The 22,640-nt window shown below is 48.0% G+C and overlaps 1 protein-coding gene and 1 pseudogene across 2 annotated transcripts in view; one reads left to right on the forward strand and one right to left on the reverse strand.

Moving 5' to 3' along the window:
- Positions 1 to 7,475, forward strand: part of LOC146183880 (uncharacterized) — a 54,913-nt gene extending 47,438 nt beyond the window's left edge. For both annotated transcript variants that reach the window (XM_084609212.1, XM_084609213.1), the window contains 3 exons: positions 213 to 559; positions 3,256 to 3,601; positions 6,638 to 7,475. In XM_084609212.1, the coding sequence (XP_084465338.1) occupies positions 213 to 559; positions 3,256 to 3,601; positions 6,638 to 6,961 (1,017 nt within the window). In that variant the 3' untranslated portion in view covers positions 6,962 to 7,475. The remainder of the gene's footprint in view (positions 1 to 212; positions 560 to 3,255; positions 3,602 to 6,637) is intronic.
- A 6,673-nt stretch (positions 7,476 to 14,148) lies between these two features.
- LOC146183881 (uncharacterized) lies at positions 14,149 to 15,697 on the reverse strand (annotated as a pseudogene).
- Positions 15,698 to 22,640: the final 6,943 nt, after the last annotated feature.

Below are 22,640 nucleotides of genomic sequence, written 5' to 3' on the forward strand. Positions count from 1 at the left end.
CTTTAGTTGTTTATGTGCTAGTGAACCCAATTCAACTGAATTAATTTTATTGCATGTCTTTAAGCTTAAGATTCCTTCTTTTACGTCCTATATACTGATGAGTTTTACTTATATTTCTGTCAGCAGCCGTGAAAAAGTTGTTATACAACAGTGACACAACAGCATCGATTAACATCTATGAAACTGTAATAACAAGCACTCGACACCTACAGGTAAATTCTGTCCTGAAGAAGATGGCCCTCAACGTGCACGGCTGGCATCCTGATCCTGACCTAGTTGTGTTTTTCTGCACCATCAAAGCGATGGGCGTCTCATCGCGCATTGACATCGACTGGAAAAACCCGAGTCCGTTCCAAGTCAAACAAGGCGAAGGGCTGTGCAGAGCCGCCGACTTTTATGTGGAGATTGACGAGTGGACTGCGGAAGACGTGAGGAGGGTTCTGGAGCCGTTGTTCTCCGGCAGCAACGTGACTACTGCGTGCATAGAGTGCAGCAGCACGGTTGAAGACGACGTCGTTCAACAGTTGACCAATGCACTTGGCAATACAAAGTCCCTAAGGTCAGTGTCATCTGCTTTTTTTTTTTATTTTCCTCAGCCGCTTTGGGTTTGGTCAGTATGATCCAACCCACCCTCTCGGTGTTCATTTGTGAAAGCCGCATTTGATTGCCATTCTCTCCTCTTCAGGGTGGACAATCGGAGCAGCTGGAGGTTGATTTAAGGCTCCTCCGATGTGGAAGGGACGATAGTACACAGGAAGTTAGATTTCTGTTTCCGAGGGAAGGTTTGGAGAAGGCAGCGATGAGGAAAGGTGGCTTTATTATATATAAATGCACTTATTGAACTTCTTTGACAGAAAAGAAAAACAGGATCCTAACCTGGTTTCCAAGACTAAATTTCTTGTCGACCCCTTTAACTTTTATTTCATTATCGAAGCTAATCACGCTGTTATAAAGATATTCGACAGAACACAGTAGTGTGGAGCAGTCGTTGCCTCTGAAAGACTGAAATAAGTTATCTGTTCTTGCTTGAGATTCGCGCTATGAAAGTGTTCATGCTACATCCTTCTGTTATGAAGTTGCCATAATTATGAGTCCACCGTTGGATTAAGTTGTGGGAAAGGATACTGTAGTGGACAGTTTCAAGAAGTGATACGTAAAATCATTCAGGAATTACGGCAATGATTAATCCATTTCTCTGCTTAAGTGAGCTGCAAATATTTATCTAAATCTGGCAAGTGCCTCTAACGAAGAGGCTCCGCAGTTGCTGGCTGTGCTGGCCTTTCTGGTTCACAAACAGGTGGGAGTCTGTCGCACCGGGGACTTGGAATGCGTCGATCCAACCCCCGATTCAACCACTCGGGCAACCGTGCCCCGTTGCGGGCTCGTATGGCATTGCGGCGTGCGTCAGCATCATTACTCTGAGCGTTCTCCTCTGAAGACTGCTTGCAGGGAATAGGACGAAGCCGTCGCCTGCAAGCCCGAGATAACTAGCTTCACCATCGTATGTAACGACGGGAAACTAGTTTTCGTTCTGCTGCCATGTATCATGTTTTACGTGTAAGCATAGGCCATGAGGCTCATCTAGGCAGTGGTTAATTTTTCATGTTTGACAGTCTAATCCATCGATGTTTTAGACTGAGCGCTGTTGCGGGGAAGGCATGAGGAAGCCTTAACCCGTCGCTCTAGCTTCTTTGTTGCGGAGGTCTGCGAAAAGATTAGTTCTTGCCGCATCAGGTTTACAGCCAGCCACGTATTCTGAAAACTCGCGGACGTCGACCGCTTGAACTACATCTCATATACGGGATCGAGCTATCTGCCAGAGACGATGGAGTAGTAGACTAAGTTATAAATTGGGCAACTTGGGGTCATTTACTGGATACATATGGTCGTAATTGCATTTGTTCTCCATTAAAACACGGCCGACGTTCGCTTCGGCAACCTTGGTATCAGCAGCACAGCGCCAAAGCGCCCTTGACTTTCTTCGGCGGGCTTTAATGACAGTTGCCGAAAGGCGCCCGTGTACTGTGCGATGTCAGTGCACATTGAAGAACGACAATCAAGAGTCCCCCACTACGATTCCCTCGTAGCCCATGCGCCACATCGAGATGATCAGCCCTAGACTACCTTCCTTATGCCATTCGTTGCGCAGTCTGGTCTCCCTAAATGCTTATAAAGGTCACATAGGTGAGCGCCGCACAAAATTTGTCTGCTTTATGGAATCTAAGCTATGATCAATTAGCTCTAATATGTTAGCTAGCTGGTAAATCATTAGTGTACCAAAAAGCGCGTATTATTGCGCGAGGGAAATGCTTGCTCAATATCAAGCAATGAGTGGAAAAATACCTAATCTCCGGCACAGCCAGATCCGTAAGTAAGACACGCGGCATTTTTTAAAAGCGAGCGAATTGACTCATCGGCAACAAAACCTGGTGACATCAGTCACGTGACCTAGTGCGAAAATTTCAGACGTCCCACAACCATCACGTTAAGCACGACAACATGCTTAGAATTAAAGCGATTAAAACATGACCTGCAGTGTGAAGTAAAGGCTGCAGAATGTCCCGAAGGATTTTATCAAGGAATTTATTACTTAAAAAAAAAGTGAGTTATTGGTGGAAAGATGCGAACTTCCAGGCCATGATTTACGAGCAAGACTCGCTACCGACAACTCCACCCACCAAACGATCGTATGGGTTGGGAACAAGCCGGTTTATATGCATATCGTGTGGTCAGTACACGAACCTCGTAGCAGAACTCACGATGGGCTTTCGCATTCAAGGCACGTAAACAATCGTATGTGTTCATAAATTTTTTCGGCCTCATGCGTTTACCTTACGCCAAAATATTGGCTTGTGCATGCCGAGTGCGAGCGCAGAAGGACGTTTAGGGTGGCATTTTATGTTTTGGCGGCGGTTAGGGTCAAACCCTCCTGTGTACACTTATTGTTAGCGGTTCTTGCTTTTTTTCCTCTTCAGCGCATCCCGATTAATCGCCCGAGAAATTACTACTGCTCTACGCAGATACTGCCACTAGTTTCTCGTCATGACGTTGAAAAGAACTTTCATTTCATTCTGGAGAGCATGCTGCCAGGCTAGTTTGTGTTGCGTGATGTGAAAAAGTGGGTGAAAATATGCTCGATGGACAGAACAGGTAAGACGCGTAACAGTGCTTGCCAGCGTCTTATGCATCCTCTCTTCTTTCTGTTGTCCAATTTTTTGCGTCGACTTCTCCACACCTTGCATTTCGACTGTGCAGGGAATTGAACCTGCTACTCGACTGGCCTGAAAGCAGCATCGTCAACTTGCTGCGGTCATTGGAACATAATCGAAGCCTTTCCGTCCTCACCATGGGCAGGACAACCTTCGGCAAGAGGACAGCCAAGGCTCTGGCCCGGCTCGTAATAGAGAACCACACGCTGAACAAGATTTTCGTTGAGCTTGGGGGGACCGAAAACAATACACCTGTTCAACTTCGGACTGTTTGCCGAGAACTCAAGGATGCCCTGCCACATAACCGCTTCCTGACGGACGTGGCTGTGAATCTGCTGGAAGACGGCGGCCCCTCAGCTGACGCCATCAAGGCCATCCTCAGGCGCAACAGGGTGAGCGGTTGTGCTCGAAAATCTTACATTGTCCATGGGCACCCTCCTCCTTCATGTAAAGCCATTGATTCCATTTACTGAGGCATCTCATATATATCAGTAACTAAATCTTCAAGGAGAGCAACTTTCACTTGCAAAACATTTGAAGGGTTGGCCAGCTTAGGGCAAGAGACAGTACGAACGTTACCATTGAAGCAATGTTGTATTAGCTACCTAGCATGGGGGACAAGTCACTTATGTAAAACGAATAGAAACTGCCCGTATTGTCGTATGCATAAACACTTAATTGCACAGTCTTCCGATAGGTCAGTGTTCCATGGTATTTCAGATGAGTCATGGTGATTCTATTTCTTTGAAATTAATTTCTTTTTCTGGGAATATTTGGTACAAACGGCGTAAAACCTAAAGGGAAGTTAGATTTCGATTATCTTTAGGATCTAGCAAGCAAATGTGGGAATTTCCTGTCGAAAAGGCTTTTTCGGCTGAAGATAATCTGCCAGGGCAAGGCGAAACATCGGCTAAAAATGCCCCCCCCCCCCAAAAAAAAAAAAAAAAAAAAACCAGCAATCACACATCAGCTATTTCTGTGCGGAAGTGATTCTTTATTGTCACCCCGAAGCCACCTGAAAGTACAGCACCTGATTCACATGCCTCCTAAGTTGCATTCACGCGTCTCCTTTTTCAAGGCGGCCGCGGAAATGACACCGAGGTTGCTCATTTACGGTGATCACGAAGACCCACATTGCCGTCTTTCCACGATCTATATTGGCAGGCCTGCGCGACATTCCGACCTCAACTTCATTTTCCCGGTTTACGAAGTTACGAAGAGCACGTTTCCGGCCGGGCAGAAAGTTGGGGCTTGAAACTGCGTGCTCGGGCGGATCGCAGCGTTTGTCTCGTATCGTGGGCGTTTTTCTTTATATGGTCCAAAATAAAAAAAAAAAATAAAAAAGGGTAACTGACTTTAGAATAATTTTAGCCGCGGGGCTAGACTGGGGACTACGAAGGACACCAGGTAAGGCGCGCAAGGCTTCAATAAGTTTGCTGATTAGCAAAATACGTTACCTTTTAATTTTCATTTTAAGGAGTATACTATAATTGCATAATTGTAGCGATTTCTCCTAATAGTATAACCGCGAAAAATGTCACTGATAGGCGTTTTCACAGAGTAATAGAACGCTATCGGCGCGTCCGGCGTAGATGGCCCGGCCAAAGCGCTTTGAGGCTGCACTGCAAGATCAATGACTTCGAGCATTGGGTACCCACGCGGCTGTTATCAGTGAGGTCGAGGTTGAAATGAAATTGACAACGAACCGCTGTGCGCCCGTCTGCCTCTCCGGTGATGGCATCGGAGTGACTAAATCTCTGGGTGGAGCTATATACGTTACAGGTGCTGTACTAATTTGTTAAACTGCATATCAGGGGGACATATGAGGGCCTTATAACGGCCGCTACATTTTTTAAAGAAAATTTCTCATGACTATACTAGTTGGAGGATGAGCTCCAACAGCGCCCCCTAAAATAGAAATTAAAAAATTAATTGACATATTTAGGTAATGAACGAAACAATTGAAGCAGTTTTCTACTTACCTGATGTTTCCCGCGGTCCCCAATATATACCCAGGGCTAAAATGAATCTAAAAATTTTGGACGCTGTAAAAAAAAAATCCAGTATAATGAATTATTGCAGAATAAAACTCTCCAGCCGTTCTCGCAGGGCCAAGGATGAAATGTAGCAAAGGTTTGGGCCGAGAAAAAAGACTACTTAAGGCTTATTTGTTTACTCTGCGGTTCCTGCTACAGTTGGTTTTCTTGAGGAAAAAAGATTACAAACAGCACTGTTTTCTTTTTAAATTTTGACCTGCTACTCTAAGTTTTGGAACTAAGAATTTCAGCGAGTTGATAATTGTAGTAAAACAACATGGATTACCTACGGCTGTTGTAGATTGACCTTTAATCAGCGTCATTCGTAGTGCGGTGTCGCTAATAACTTCGACCTCTCATGCCCGGCTACTTTTAATGCTACAAAAAACAAAACAAAAAATTAAACGGAACTTTTCAATGATTGATGCATGAGCAGCGGTGAAAGGCGGTCCCCGCAGGCTCTAAAGTCCCAAAATTCAGCAGCGGGTTTCCCGGCTGCGGTGTTCCTATAGCGGCACATTGCAACACCAGGCACGGAGCTCGTTATCGAGAACGCGTTCACGAGCTAAAGCACCAAGCACCGCAGGACTGCCACATATCGGCGAGCACGAAGCCGTCGCTTCCACCAAACACCGATCGGCATCTGCTCGAGTTTTGTGCTGTCGCTCGCTGTCGTCCGAAACCGAACGACAATGAGCTTCAATCAGTTGCAAGAAGTGCTGCTCCTTCTATTAAGATCGCCAAGTCGAAAAGGCATGGCGACGGCGCTTCCTTTCTAGAAGTGCAGAAATGGGAAGTGTTCGAGTGCCGGTGGAAGTACGCGTCGGCCATGACTGCACACACATGCCTCTCTACAATTCTCTGTACTTCGCAGTGCTAAAGTACATGAAGAGCTGAGCTTTTTTACTTTTTTTTTTCTTCAAATGGCGCAAGCTTTTAACGCTACAGTGTGAGAGGCAGTGGTGTCCTGAAAATTCGCCATCGGCTTTGCGGTACTGGCATAGATGACGTCAGCCAAACATCCCGAGCCTGCCTTTGGCATGTCGTAATGGACAGGCAACATGCATGGTCGGGCACACTGAGTGGTTGATGCGTTGGGCAACATCGCGAAACATCGCAGCATGTTTAAGCTGTCATGCGCTGTCAACATCTTTGAGATGGAATGAGCGTATGAAGGTACACCAGGATAGCTGCCTCGTGTATTTGCGGAATTGTCAAGTAATTGGCTGCCGATTGCTTGCGAAAGAAAAAAAAAATCCCCTCAGATCTTGTATCGGTTGGTTGCACAAATTTTGAATGCAGCTTAACTCCTGTGGGTCATTGATTCTTGGCTATAGCTGAGATAAGTTGCCCATTCCATGTCGACGTAACTGCGCCTTTTTGAAAACGCAGATGCTCGTCAATCAAGCGGTGCACTACATCAAAGGCTCCAATGACAAGAAAGACGCCCTGGCCTTTGAGACGTTGCAGAACTCCCGCAGTCTACAGAAGGCTCTGTACAAGTTCGACAATGAAGATAACGAGGCGCTAGCTAAAGAGCAGATCGCAGAGGCTCGCAGAAAACTGGGCCTGAACTACTTCATCTACACAGGCGTCGTGAAGGCAAACATTGTCTGCACTGCTAATCCGAACGGGAAGAAGTTCGACGATTTGCCTAAGGATGTACAGGCTCTCATGTTCTCCTATCTCAGCCTCACTGACGTCATTGACATCTAGGCGCCGCCATTCGTTAAGCGGGTGTGCACCCCGCGGAAGAAAGTAGTTCTTCACTGCTCTACAATTTGATGCAACACCATGCACGAGCGACCTCATCGTAGCTCACCATTGTACAAAAGCGCCAATTAATAACACCCTTCATGCATCTTTTATTTTCTAGGCTAGTGACAATCTGAGACTGTTCTAGAACCTTTAAATATGTCTTAAAGTTAACATGGCCACATATGTTTTTAGTTTCAGCCATTCAACTGCCATCCGCTCATCTCTCGTGTTTGAAATACTCCTAAGGTCATTTTATCCACCCCGCTTGATTTTCATTTCTCCCAACTCATTATCCAGATATTTTAATAAAATACCTGGATGTGACCAACCTTTCACACTTTTCTATTGATCCTAGCTTGCATTCACGGGTCTCCCATTGTGCCTCATCACCTTCATACATTTGGCTGGATTAGCAGCTTTGTCCATTTCCTCAATTGCCTTCTAAATAAACCTTTTTTTGCCACATCTTAAATATGTCATTATTTTTCCACTTTAGGCGCACACTATTCGCTTTGGCTTCCTTTATTACGAGGCGAAGCAGCATGCTGTGTAGATTTCGCATTTTCGTTTTTTTTTTTACTGTCGATAACTAATACTGGAGTCTATTGAGCAATGAATTTCCATGGTACAATCACCGCAAAGCTGAATTGGAGTAAAAATTTCATCTTTTAACCTGCGCACTTGCCAAGCTCGAAGCAAAATAAACAACAAAAAGCGCCGTATTGTCGAATGTCAGCAATCTCGCAGTTGCACTTCTGACGTGCTAGCTTCAGACCCTCGTTTATTATGCGCGCTTCTAGCTTTCTGCAGAGTATAAGTGTAGCAGGGTTACTGGTTTGAACATCCGAATCGTGTGCAGAAGGTGCAGGGTTCGACTATCAGTTTCGCCATGTACCGACAGGGGGTAACGATGGGGTCAAGTAATTCCCGGGCAATGTTTCGAGCTGCTTGTGAGCGAATAACTTGAAAAATATCACTGACCACAGCATTTTTAGGCAGAAAAGAACCTGTAGCGTGGCGATGTCCAGGAGAACATTCGCCTTGCGCCATTGAATTCTAGGGACTAAACGGGGAAAATTTGTTCTCGCCGCTATTTTGTATAGTGCGCTCTCTACGGGAAATAGATTGCGTTGTAGCGACAGAGCCTTTTGCTGTATTCGCTCGCACAGTAGTTCAGTGTCTATATCATATAATAAATTTGCATGCAATAACCTGTTCGTTTATGGCGCATCCGCGAGTGGGACACTCTTCGAACATAATTGATCGAGTCCAGGGAAAACGAGGATGCTGTTAGTTTCGGAAAATTTTAGTTTAATTCCGGCAACTGCTCTCCCGCGTTCTGTGCTTTCAAACGAGTGAAATAACTCAATAGGTAAAAACATGGCACACCTGAGTTGTGTAAATCTCTCAACGCGCAGGACGAGGCGGGCGAACTCTCCAAAAGACGTACGTCATGCATACATAGATGAGTAGATAAGGAAGAGGACGGAAGGCAGGAATATTAACAAGAAAGCTTCCAGTTGGCTACCCAACACTGGGGAAAAGGGATAACGGGATTAAAAAGGGGAGAAAGAACAAAGGGACGTATAGCACAGTCAGTCACTCAAGCCGGTGGCTCTCAGGTACAAAACAGCGCCCTGTATACATGCCTTGAAGACAGTGGACTGTCGCGGCCACATAACTAGGATCTTATCCGCCGTTGAAGGTGTATCCACACGACGGACCACGGATTGGGCCGCGGATCGGTCACGTGGTGTTGACCGCACACGGTCTGGCCCGCGACAGCATCCACACGGCGGGCCAAAATAGCAGTCGACAAGCCGGACCACGGGGCGTGCTGAAGGGTTACACTACTGACCTCGTAGTTTCATGATACGCTCGTAGCACACTGTCTCGCACTTTTTTAAACTTTTGTTTCACAATGGCGAGCTGGGTGTACATTTGAACAGTATGCAGACAGTACTGGCTTCGTCTCCCGTTTGAATGCGCTTGTACGCTAGCTTCGCTGCTAAAGCCTCTGCCAAATGACCATATCTTTTTTTTTCTTTTACTGCACAGTGGGCTGGTCGTTTTTTTTTTTAATGGGCAGATCATTTAGTGTAGCGCTGCTGAAATACAAGCACCATTCGCTGTGGCTTCGATGCGAAACAATCTAGGCCTAGCGACGACTAGGGAGTGGAGCGCGGGTAGCCGTCGTCGGACGCAACTGAAGACGCTGCCAAAGTTACTTCGTGCTCTTCAAAACGTGGTCAAAGTGGATTTTGTTATGTGGGCTAGCTCATGCGCTGTAACAGGCGCAAATCACGCCTCCTGCGTTCACAGACGCTGCCAGGTCCGTGGTGCGGGAAAAATGCCAAGCCATTTTCCCCCGCTCCGGTCCGCGGACCTGGCGCGGACCTCATAAACCGGAAGTGGGAGGTCACGTGAGGCTTGGTTCGCGAACCAAAACAGGCCCGTGGTCCGTCGGATGAATACACCTTAAAGGGCGAGGATGGAGGCGGTGCAGCGCACAACGCAACTTATGTCTTTCACTCGCAAACGCAGGGCATATTCACAGGAGATGTTCAGCTGTCTCTTCACAACTACAATTTTCCCATGCACGGCTGTCGGTCGTTCCAATCAGGAAAACATACTTGTTCGCGAAAGCAACATCGAGCCATAAACCGAACAACAATGTTGTTTCTCGACGTGTTACCTTGTGGGGAAACCGATCGAAGGCCCAGTCCAGGGTCCAGTGCGCTGAGGCGGTGGTTGAAAACCTCCTCCGTGCTCCATGCTGAAAGTGCGATCTCCAGGACCAAAGAGCGAAGTGCACATTCTGCGTCAATGCTCGATGTGCGGATTTTGACTGGAACTCCATAGTTGTGCAGCAAGCGCTTGGGAATCCTACTCTGACAGGATACAGTGCAACAACCCCAAGCCATGAACTACGCCGCTGCCGCACACCATCCTGCACCCCTACGCGACCCACCAGACCGCCCTCAACGCGAACAAGCTCCTCATAAACGCCGCGCCTTGGCATCTGCCTGCCAAGTTTACGAAACGCGCACCTTCCAGCCCAAGGAAATGCGACATCTGAAGGACATCCAACAACCGCCCACTATGCTTACATTGCGGTGAGGTATAGACCAAATGTTACGCCTCTGCCTATGCAGACGCATCGACCTGTGCGGCTTCACCATCAATGCCCCACGACCCCGTCCTGGCGAAAGACCGGAAGAAATCGACAACTATGGAAGAGTCACCAAACCGTAGGCACCGCTACTGTGGTCCCTCTACCCATCGCCGTACAGCACGCGATTTGCGTTTCCAGGCCGCAGTTACTTGCGAGGATGGTCCCTAGCCTCTGTAGTGGAAACTAAAGGCAGCACCTTTGGAGGTAAGGTTGCTATACGGCGATTCAACGAAGGTCCTCCGCCGCCTACGACGAGTGACGACGAGCCATTATTACGCTGATGCCCGTTATGAAGATGCCCTCGACGAACACGCCTCAAAGTGACACCGGCAGTGCAACGACGACAGCGTCGACAACACAAGACTACATGCTGACACCACCGCCCAGTAAAGTGACAACTGTGTGCCGCGGCCACGACCTCAGCAGACTACGAAGTAGAGATCGAACACCGAAGCCAACATGCAATACGAGGACATGAACAAGTGACCTCAAAGTTGCTGTCAACGGTTGCACTGTCACGCAGACACTGAAACCATCGAAGTCATCGTCAAAGGAAACGTCCAGTTGCTATTGGAACAAGGGCTCGGTATTGCAAGAGGTATCGCCCATATCCGAGGAGGACAGGCTCAGGTGCTGGTGACGAACTTCACCAAAGGATACCTGCATCCAAAAACGAGGTCACGACGATCGCTTTTTTCGGCAACATAGCAGACATTCCAGACGTTTTCGCCCCACTCGAACAGCCCGAAGATGATGCACCTGACGTAGACAGCCAGCCCACGCTCAACATTATTCCAGCCCTATACCCGAGCCAAGCATGCAAGACCAGATACGCATCATTCTTCAAAACTACAGCGAATGCTTATCGTCTATAACACGGGTAGAGTCGAGAGCAGTGAGAACTTGGATGCCAGTGTCCCGTTCCCTCGAAAGATAGACGAGAGCTCTTAGCGTTTTACTTTCCTCTTTCAGAAAGATAGAAACTGCATGTAGCAATGGCCGACATTGTTATGAAGCTGCCTGTGCCGAATACTATCGGGGCAACAAAGCGTCTGCAGTCCTGCTTTAAGTTTGATGTGGAACTATCAGCTTATAATGTTCGATAAGAATGTTATCACCACAAAAATCGCGTGGCCTTGCATGTTACGCACGCGGTTGCTGCAGGCGGTTTGGATAGTTCTGCATTTGGCTCGGCGTCAGCGTCAACCACGCTGCGATGGTTGTTACCACGGAGCTGCGCAACTGAATGGAGCTTAGAAAGTTCGACTGTCTCGGGTATGGACAACCAAATTAGCTTTGTTTACTGCTAGAAGAAGGTTCCACCTATGTTCATTTGAGCGGGAACTAGCCGCGGCGCCAACGCAGCCGGCTTCGAAGCGACAGGGAGCCCTGCTACCAAGCTGCAGAGACGAGGTTGCTTTTTGCAGAGAGGTTACTTTTTGACTGCGTCGATAGGAAGATATTCCACGGGTTTTCCCTTTGAGTACCTTCTGAATACATTCTTCAGCAAACGGAAGAACCGGAAATGGACATAGAAAAGTTCTAACGGGGAGACTAAAAATGAAATTGACTTCAAAATGTGTTCAACCACCGCCATTGTGCAAGATGTACAGGTAATCGGGAAAGTACGATGTAGTGACCGCAGGATGGTGAAGTCCCGAATTAGCCTAATCTGAAGAAGGAACGCAACAAATTAGTAAGAAAGAAACCCATCAACGAATTAGCGGTGAAGGGAAGGGCAGAAGAATTCAGGATCTCGCTACAGAATAAATATTGAGCTCTAACCGAGGATAGCGACATTACACTAGAAGCAATGAACAATAATTTCAGAGATATCACTACTGAGTGCGCTGTAGAAGCAGGCGGTAGGATAGGTAGAGAGGATACCGGTAAGCTGTCTAAGGAGACGAAAGATTTGATTAAGAAACGCCAGATTATGAAAGCTTCCAATCCAACAGACCAGATCGAATTGACCGAGATATCAAAGCTAATCAACAAGCGCAAGGGGGCTGATATAAGGAAGTATAACATGGAGAAAATTGAGCACGCTGTAAAGAACGGGGGAAGCCTTAAGCGGTAAAGAAGAAATTGGGCATAGGCAAAACCCAGATGTATGCGATAAGGGACAAGACGGGCAACATCATCACGAATATGAACAAGATAGTCAAAGTAGCCGAGGAGTTCTATAGACACGCGTCAGCTCGTGACGTCAGTGGAGATGCGGCGGCGCTGGCGACAGCAGTGACTTTCGTGGTGTAGGCAAAAGCTCGGGTCGTCTGCATTGGATGCGCGGCTCTTGCTGTGATTTCGGGCATAATTCCCAATATTCCTGCATGTTGTGGTGTGGTGGGTTGCGCCACGAGGCACGAAAGGAAAATAGCACCTGTTTTCATATGTTTCTTGCGGTCGGACAAGTATGAGAGCGATGGGCAGCAGCGTTGAGCGAAACAAGCAGACCTTTCGGCTACTGATTGCCTTCGTGGCTAACGTGCGTTGCACGTCTGCACTGAAATTTGATCAGTTTGTTGGCAACTCTTAATTGTCGTGACTGCTTTTCGGTCTCACGATGAATAGCGCAATAACAAATGCCTGCAGCTCGTGCACGTTTTGTTGTATATATTATATCAAGTTAGGAAGCCGCACTGTGACTTACATTCACTTGTGCTCGTGCATATGTTCGTACAGGAAGGGTCACAAAAGTTGCTGGGAAGGTTGGTTAGTTTGAGCGCTTACTCCAGCGCGAAATTGCCGAAACAGGTCTTGTGAAGTAGTATTCTCTAATATCACTTTCGCGAGTTTCAACGAGTGACTCTTCATCACCGGCCCTATAGAATGCAAGTAAATGTTGTTAAGATCCGGGCAAATTCACGCAGCGTCATTTCTGAACACTTTCTTTTTGAAGGTCATCAAGATTTTGAGGAACGAATTAAATATCCACGTACAATGTAGCTCTGATTAAGCAGGATATATTTAAGTATGCTATATATGGTACATATAATTTAATGTCTCAAAGTGTAATCGGCTATGAGGGGTGCAAAATAAGCAGATAAGATGACGAACTTTTGAATAAGCAGTTTCAGAGTATATTAAAAAAAAGCTTACCAGATCGTGCAAAGTTTGCTGCAAGTGATCGTGGAGAACGTTGCATTTCCGTTCGTGCATCTTTCCTAAAGACAAAACAAAAGAAAAAAAAACAGAAATCAAAATGAGAACGTTCTTACGGGCCTTCATGCATATATTAACCTGTGAATGACCTTGGCTACGTCTGTACGGTGAAACAGACGTCCAACGTCTTTTTATCGAGCAGTACTTGAAGAACATATTGCGCAAGCACTTCAGCAAATGTGGTGGGTCCAAAATAAAGAAAAGTGGTTCACCATTCACACTTAAGCAGGGCTTCTCAGGGGTCACAAGGTTTGAAAACAAAGAAACATTCTGGTTCCCCTGATCGAAAACCACTGCCACAGGCTGCAATCCAGCTCCAACCAACATTTCGTGACATTTAAAGAGAAGGCTATGCAGAACAGTCGCAGGCACCGCCTTATCTGCAAATAAATAGCCAAGAGGCTGCTTCCACGGCGTACATACTCCTTTGGCCATGAACACAAGCGCCTTGTTTGCAGATTTGGACCTTGTTCTGCACTGTAATCTTCGAGTCCTTCAAACCTGTCAGACACTGGATTGTACGACAGCTCCTTTGAAATATGCATCTCGTCAAATATTATGGTGCAAGCCCTGTCTTGTCGCGGAAAAGACGCTGCCCGTCTCTTAATCAAAGCAAAAACTTCAGGATAAAATCCAACACTGAGTGGTACGCGTGCAAGCCACTGCTGCAGAGACCTAACAGATGGAAGTTTTAGGAGTTTCCTGCAGTATCTGTAACCTTTCGAGCTGTGGAAGTATAAACCTAAAGCAAAGGCTTTATTTTGGCTGCACCATCGAAGGCTAAACCTGAACACATTTTGCATCTTCAACTGAGCTTCAATAAAAGCAGCAACAGCTGGTGTTAAACGCTCACGCAGACTCTCTACCAATTCAGCAGTGGTCTTCATCCGTCTGCGCTGAAGGAGCCGTTCTTGCAGCCTCTTGTTGCGATTACGGAGCTGCCTGAACTTATTAAATTTCTGAAGTGGCCGCCTGTCATTGATGGGGCTGGTGGATGATCCTGCAAGGAACGGAATCGACGGAAGAGCAATAAGTTGCTACGTCTGGTTTAGTCATACCTGCATGTAATCTGGCAGCACCAAGAAGTGCACAGTATTGTGAGAGTTCTAAAACTGCTAACCTTCATGAGAAATTGGCGAACTGCTGAACGGAGCTCCTGGTGACAGATCAGCACGCGCTGACAGTGCTGTGGCCAACCCTGCCACGCCAGGTTCCAAAGATGAAGCGCTTGCTTCAGTGCTTGTTCTTGCATATGTGTGGTCAGCTGCGACCACAGAATATAAAGAACAAAATATAGGGACAGCACAGTTCTGGAAGTGAAGTCAGAAACCCAACAATCCACAAATAATAACCAAGCACCACAGGCAGAATTAACACTTACACGGAACAATCATCAATCCATTGCTGTGGGAACAAGCTTGGGGCAGCATAGAACAAGCAGAGCTAGCACCATCTGCATCTGCGCAGCGCACAGATGAGGAATTGTAGCATATTTTTGAGCCATACCTCCTCAGGCTGTTCCAGCAGATACGAAAGAATAATCACCTTCTTGGAAGAGTTGCAGTGAGTGGGACGACTGACTCTGGATGTGCCCCTCAACAACAGGTCCACTGGAGACAGTGGCTATCACAGGAAGCAGTTGAATTGGCTCTAAATTGTCACCGTTTTCAAAAGACTTATCCCAGTTATGCATGCAACCCTGCTCACCTGGTTCTCCAGCACGGTGCACTGATGCCGAAGTTTCACTCAGAGATGGTGAAAAATCCATGTCGGTGCTGCATTCGCTTGAGGTGTCTGAAATGGCAACATTGTTGCGGAAAGGAAAGAGAACTCAATACTTTTATGGTAAATAGTCTCCAAAGAACTATACCTTCCATAGCATGCGGTTCACATACGACATCTCTATAGGAAAAAAATTGCCCATCTAATAAAATAAAATTTTGTTTACCACCCTTATTCATTAGGCACATTATTTTGATGTCATCAGCAGCTGTGGAGCATCAGTGAATTTTTTTAAATTTTTCTATGCTATGTTTTACTTTGAAGAGTGCGAAATTCGCTTATCAAGCAAACAGCGATAGCTCGCAAATAAAGTAATGTGCACCATATTGCTTCCAGATTTATGCAGGTCAGCCTATGGCCTATGTTGTAACAAGAATGATGAATTCGTAAGCAATTACCGCAAGAAAGAAAAACTGACAAAAATGGCTTTCGCTAGCATGAATATGGAGGCAAAAGGCAAATACACAAATAATTATTGCTACACTTCTACAATCGTTCAGTGCATGCTTTGATACATAATACATGAACACATAATATCTCGAGAAGCTTTTCATCAGGTGTAGCCTGCCCATGTCAGCATACGAATGCATCCTGATAAAACTGAAGATGGAAAACAATCTCTGTGCATGGAATAAAGCAAAGTTCTCTAGTACTAAAATTCTTCAAACGTGTAGGAAGGCTCCCTTATGCATTTAAATTCCAAGTTTAAGTGTACATGTTCATGTTTTTATCCCCCCTCATTTCTTTTCAGCTATCAAAGGGATGACAAGAATGTACTCTGGTCGCGAGAGAGATCACTCATACCAGGATTGGTTTCATGGTGAATAGGAAAGTTTCAATTCCTACTTGCTGCAAAACATGCAACGTTGCTTGGTTTTCTTTCCTGAAGTGGCTAGCGGCATCCAACAGCGTGAACTGGAAGGCTGACAGGCTCACGTTAAGGTCCTTTGGAGCCCTTTGCCATAACAGACCACCGAATATCCCACTTCTGTTATCAGTTTTTTACCGGAAATATCAGGCAACAGTGATCACATGGTAAGTGTACTTTTTTCGCACCCACAGCCTAGAAACTCACTTCAGCAGCCCTTGCCTACTAAGCATGTGGCATCAGCTTACTACAAGCACAAAACTATTTGCATAGTAAGCGTGCTAGGCTGCACATTTGTCAAGAACCTCACATACAGTGTACAATGCATACCAGGAGGAAAAGAATTTCGATCCCAACTGCGGGAAAATGCGCCTTGCGCAATATGGCACGGCAGACAGGAAGTACTCAAATAAAGGGGCTGGAGCACCTCCTTATGAGAGTGTCAAGCTGATTCAAATATTGCAGCAATCACTGAATTGGTAAATTCGCATACAAGAGAAGCAAAACGAATGTGTGTGTAAAATATATATATATATATATATATATATATATATATATATATATATATATATATATATATATATTGTGGAAGAAGGCCAGGTCGAGACCGCAAGGCAACGGATGCCGTGTCTGGCATTTTACTCTGATGACAAAACCCAGGCGCGCGCCGGAGCCGGCGCCGCGGGACGATGATGATGGTATGTACAAATGAAAGAGGAAGATCATGGTTTGTACAAATTAAAGAACGTTCACATAAGGCTCACACAATCTGCCCGGGGGGTCGGAAGCGGCCAGCCTGGCCGCTCCTAACTAACCGATGCATCGCGGCGCACAAATGGTTTCAAGCGAGACACATGAACAATTTCAGTTCCACGGTGGCGTCGATCAGCTGGGGGATTAACAGGCGTCACTTTGTAGTTCACTGGGGAAGCTTGGCTTATGACATCATAGGGACCTACGTAGCGGTGGTGAAATTTGTCACTAAGGCCAGGGGTGCGCAATGGTGTATAAAGCAGTACTTCGTCACCAGGACGAAAAGAGACCACTCGATGTGTAGAATCATAGAGAGTCTTGCGGTCTTCCTGGCACGCTGCCGTGTTGAGGCGGGCAAGATGACGGCATCTGGCCAAACGAGATAAAAAATGGGCAGGTACTGACGTGGAGTAGTCGGGCGTAGAGAAGAAGGAAGCGTCGAGAATTGTAGTGGGAGGACGGCCATAAGCAAGGAAAAATGGAGAGTAACCGGTAGTTCGCTGTACTGCTGTATTATAGGCGAATGTCACGAATGGTAGAACAGTATCCTAATTTCGATGATCTGGTGTGACGTACATAGATATCCTGTTCGACAAGGTGCGATGAAATCGTTCAGTGAGACCGTTAGTCTGGGGGTGGTGGCTTGAGGTTGTCTTATGAAGGGTGGAGGACGCGTGAAGAACTTCGGCAACGATGTTCGATAAGAAGGCTGTACCGCGGTCACTTAGGAGCACCCGAGGAGCGCCATGACGCAATACAATTGATTGCACAAAGAAATTTGCTGCTTTTTCAGCGGAACCAGTCGGTACAGGTGCTGTCTCAGCGTAGCGTGTGAGGTGGTCGACAGCAGTTATAATCCAATGGTTACCCCCATCGGAGAGAGGTAGGGGACCATATAAGTCGATGCCGACTATGTCGAATGGCGTGGCGGGACAAGGAAGAGGTTGTAGAAGGCCAGCGGGCGAAGAAGTCAGCCGTTTGCGACGTTGGCACAGAGGGCAGGATGCGACGTATTCGCCAACGGTGGAAGATAAGCTGGGCCAAAAGAATCGCTTTCTCACGCGGTCGTAGGTTTTGTCAAAACCAAGGTGAGCTGCAGTAGCGTCATCTTGGAGAGCCGCCAGTATACGTGGGTGAAGCACACGCGGCCCGACTGGGATCCAGCGAGTTCCATCACGGCAATACACATAGCGGAGTAGGATGCCATCTTCGAGCTTGAAATTGCGAAGCTGTCGGCGAAGCCTGGCATTGGGTGGGTCCGAAACGCCGATGAGGCGGTCGATAATAGGACGGCAGTAGGCATCGGCTAATTGCTGTGAGCGGAGAGCGTGCTTGTTCTCAGAGTCGTCAAAACAAACGGTTGTGATATACGTCGGGCAAAGAGACGGTCGGCTCTGGTCAGAGGTGGTAATGCATTGGGAAGAAAAACAGGAAGTTGATTCCGAAAGGGGACAGCGAGAGAGAGCGTCGGCGTCTTGGTGTTGGCGACCAGATTTATAAGTGACGTCGAAATGGTATTCTTGCAGGCGTAGAATCCAGCGGCCAAGTCGGCCTGTCAAAGTTTTCAGTGAAGACAACGAGCAAAGAGCATGGTGGTCGCTCACAACTGTGAAATGCCGACCGTATAGGTAAGGGCGAAATTTTTAGACAGCCCAGACGACGGCAAGACACTCCTGCTCGGTAATGGTGTAGTTTTTCTCAGCTTGAGTCAAGGTCCGACTGGCAAAGGCAATCACTTTCTCACGCGATGTTGCATCACGCTGCAAAAGTACAGCGCCAAGACCGTGACCACTGGCATCGGTGTGCAGGATAGTTGGAGCGCTGTCACTGAAGTGGCCAAGAAGAGGATCTAATGTAAGGGCCTGCTTTAGGTCATTAAAAGCAGTTTCGCACTGTTCAGTCCACACGAAAGGGCTGCGTGCTTTAAGTAGCTCATGAAGTGGTGCAGCAATATTTGAAAAATGCCTTATAAAACGCCGGAAATAAGGCGCGAGGCCGAGGAAACTGCGCAAATCTGTAGTCCATTGTGGACGAGCAAAGTTTAAGACCGCGATGATTTTTTCAGGATCTGGGCGAATGCCGTCGTGGCTGACCAAATGTCCTTCAGTGCAAAGTGGCACTTGGTGTTGAGCTGAAGGCCTGCCGAAGCGAGACAGGTGAGGACTTCATTCAGGCGCGTGAGATGGTCATTAAAGGTTGCCGAAAAGACAACAATGTCGTCCAAGTAACACAAACAGGTTCTCCATTTTAGGCCACGAAGCACAGTATCGATCATTCTTTCAAATGTCGCTGGTGCGTTACAATGTCCGAAAGGCATAACATTAAATTCATAAAGGCCATCGGGTGTTGCGAAAGCGGTTTTTCCTTTGTCGTCCTCGTGCATAGGTATTTGCCAATAACCTGAGCGGAGGTCCAAGGTCGAGAAATATTCGGAGCCTTGGAGAGAGTCAAGGGCGTCATCAATTCGCGGCATCGGATATATATCTTTACGGGTAATTTTGTTGAGTGCGCGGTAATCAACACAAAAGCGTACCGAGCCGTCCTTTTTTTTAACTAGCACTACTGGGGAGGACCATTGACTTGTTGAGGGACGAATTATATTGCGATAGAGCATGTCATTTACATTTTCTTCAATTACTTTTCGTTCAGAGAGGGAAACCCGATAAGGCCGTCGGCGAACGATAGAGTTACCTTCAGTAATGATGCGATGGTGCGCAACACTAGTCTGTCCCAGTGGTGTGGAAGTGGCATCAAAAATGGCTTGGTGGTGTCGAAGCAATGTCAGAAGTTCTTGGCGTTGGTTCGGCGTGAGTTTAGGATTAACAGTCTTTGCGAGAACAGAAAGAGAGACGTCTGAAGAAACACGTTGCTGAGGCGGAGGGGCGGTGAGCACCATCAGGGAAAAAGGATGAACATCAACCATGCAATGCAGAGAAGTTCCTTTTGGGAGCACGAGGGATTCGCGTGAAGTGTTAGTGGCCACTGCTGTCGCTGAGCCGCTGTGGAACCGGACAAGACTTGACGGGAAGGCGATGCCGCGTGCAAGATGATTATATGATGGTGCTATGGGTACGTCCCCGTCAGTTATGTGGTCAGAAAGAACAGTAAGCAGTTTTTCGCACTGAGGAGGCAAAACAGTATCAGCGGCGGCAACGAGGGGATGATGTCGTTCAGAAAAGTCAGATGAAAAATCGCTGTCTGTCATATGAATAACACGCTCACCACAAGAAATTAACGCTGAAGCGGTTGACAAAAAATCCCAACCAAAACTCATCAGATGCGCACAAGGTGAGAGCACAGCAAACTACACGTGATGGCGGATGCCGTCGATAACAACTCGTACGGTGCACTTCCCTAAAGGGCGCAAAGGGACGTCATTGGCTCCACGGAGTTCAGGCCCATCTTATGGTGTTGTCACTTTTCGCAAACGGTAGCACAAATCGGCGTGAATGACAGAAATTGCAGCCCCTGTGTCAATCAAAGCTTCGACCAGTAAACCTTCAGCGATAACAGCAATCACGTTATACGGGCGATCAGGAGGACTTTTAGTAAGTTCGCAGAGTGCAGTTTGACCTCCGGAAACTGCGACACTTAGTTTTCCGGATGGCGGACAGGGAGAGTGGTTGCGGGGCGGAGAGGGGAAGCTGAGCGGCGGTATGGGGAAAGGGACCGGCGTCGGGATACATGGGCACCACTTGGTTCAGACGAGGATACCGGCGGTGGTGAGGATCGACGAGGTGGGCTGGGAATAGGTCGCCGCTGATAATATGAGGGTACGTCACTTTCGACGGCGTCGTAACCACGCCGCTCGTTTTGAATGCGTCGACGACAGAAGCGGCATATATGCCCTCGGATTCCACAGTAGTAGCACACTGGGCGAGAGGGGCGCCAAGGTGCGTAATAGGGTGGCGTAGGCTGAGCCGTCGTAACGGCGTTGATGTGGTTGTAGGGCGGTGCCAGTTGGGGCGGCGGAACAAAAGAAGGGGGTGATGCTGCGACGTGTGCGTAAGTCGGTGCTGGGCGGGGTGCATGAGGGTCGGACACCATAGGCCGAGTGATTGTTGCCAGCTCATCTTTAATGATGTTGTGGAGACCGGCGTCATTAGAAGGTACCGAAGAATGATCGCACCCGTGTTGACAGACAGGCTTGAGGGCTTGGAGTTCCTCCCGGATGATGGCTCGAATCAGTGCCCGCAGATCTAGGTCAGCAGAGGTCGGGCCAGTAGCAATGCCGGGCTGCAATCGGGAGGACTGCAGCTGGTCGATACGTTGGCAGGTCGCAATAATGGCGTCAACAGGAGAAGGATTCTGGGCAATCAGGGTGTTATATGCCACTGAATTAATTCCTTTTAAGATGTGGTGTACGCGTTCAGGTTCCGGCATGGTGGGACTAATACGCCGGCAAAGTGCAAGTATGGCCTCTATGTAAGACGCGTACGACTCATCGGGACCTTGGAGGCGAGAGGCGAGCTTATTCTTCGCGACCTCAGTCCGAACTGCTGGGTCCGCAAAATATTGGCGGAACGGCTGCTTGAACGTGGTCCAGTTAGTGGTGTGGGGTTCGCGGTTAATAAACCAGGTTCTGGCGACCTCAATGAGGTAGAAAGAAACATTCAGCCTCTCGCTGGAGCTACGTTCCGGTCGCTGTTTACCGCCTGCCACCATCGTTATGACTACCGAGAGTACCCACGAATCGGCAGCACCCTCTACCTCGGCTGCACCACCCTTTCCGACTGTGCCCACACGACAACGCGATCCGCCGGTGTTCGCTGGTCGTCGCGATGAAGACGTCGATGACTGGCTGGGCACCTATGAACGCTGCAGTAACTACAACCGGTGGGACGATGCTCTAAAATTTCTGAATGTTTCTTTCTACCTCATTGAGGTCGCCAGAACCTGGTTTATTAACCGCGAACCCCACACCACTAACTGGACCACGTTCAAGCAGCAGTTCCGCCAATATTTTGCGGACCCAGCAGTTCGGTCTGAGGTCGCGAAGAATAAGCTCGCCTCTCGCCTCCAAGGTCCCGATGAGTCGTACGCGTCTTACATAGAGGCCATACTTGTACTTTGCCGGCGTATTAGTCCCACCATGCCGGAACCTGAACGCGTACACCACATCTTGAAAGGAATTAATTCAGTGGCATATAACACCCTGATTGCCCAGAATCCTTCTGCTGTTGACACCATTATTGCGACCTGCCAAAGTATCGACCAGCTGCAGTCCTCCCGACTGCAGCCCGGCATTGCTACTGGCCCGACCTCTGCTGACCTAGATCTGCGGGCACTGATTCGAGCCATCATCCGGGAGGAACTCCAAGCCCTCAAGCCTGTCTGTCAACACGGGTGCGATCATTCTTCGGTACCTTCTAATGACGCCGGTCTCCGCAACATCATTAAAGATGAGCTGGCAACAATCACTCGGCCTATGGTGTCCGACCCTCATGCACCCCGCCCAGCACCGACTTACGCACACGTCGCAGCATCACCCCCTTCTTTTGTTCCGCCGCCCCAACTGGCACCGCCCTACAACCACATCAACGCCGTTACGACGGCTCAGCCTACGCCACCCTATTACGCACCTTGGCGCCCCTCTCGCCCAGTGTGCTACTACTGTGGAATCCGAGGGCATATATGCCGCTTCTGTCGTCGACGCATTCAAAACGAGCGGCGTGGTTACGACGCCGTCGAAAGTGACGTACCCTCATATTATCAGCGGCGACCTATTCCCAGCCCACCTCGTCGATCCTCACCACCGCCGGTATCCTCGTCTGAACCAAGTGGTGCCCATGTATCCCGACGCCGGTCCCTTTCCCCATACCGCCGCTCAGCTTCCCCTCTCCGCCCCGCAACCACTCTCCCTGTCCGCCATCCGGAAAACTAAGTGTCGCAGT

The sequence above is a fragment of the Amblyomma maculatum genome, chromosome 7 (genome assembly GCF_055883805.1).
Source record: "Amblyomma maculatum isolate TAMU_Amacu chromosome 7, ASM5588380v1, whole genome shotgun sequence".
In the NCBI taxonomy this organism is placed as follows: Eukaryota; Metazoa; Arthropoda; class Arachnida; order Ixodida; family Ixodidae; genus Amblyomma; species Amblyomma maculatum.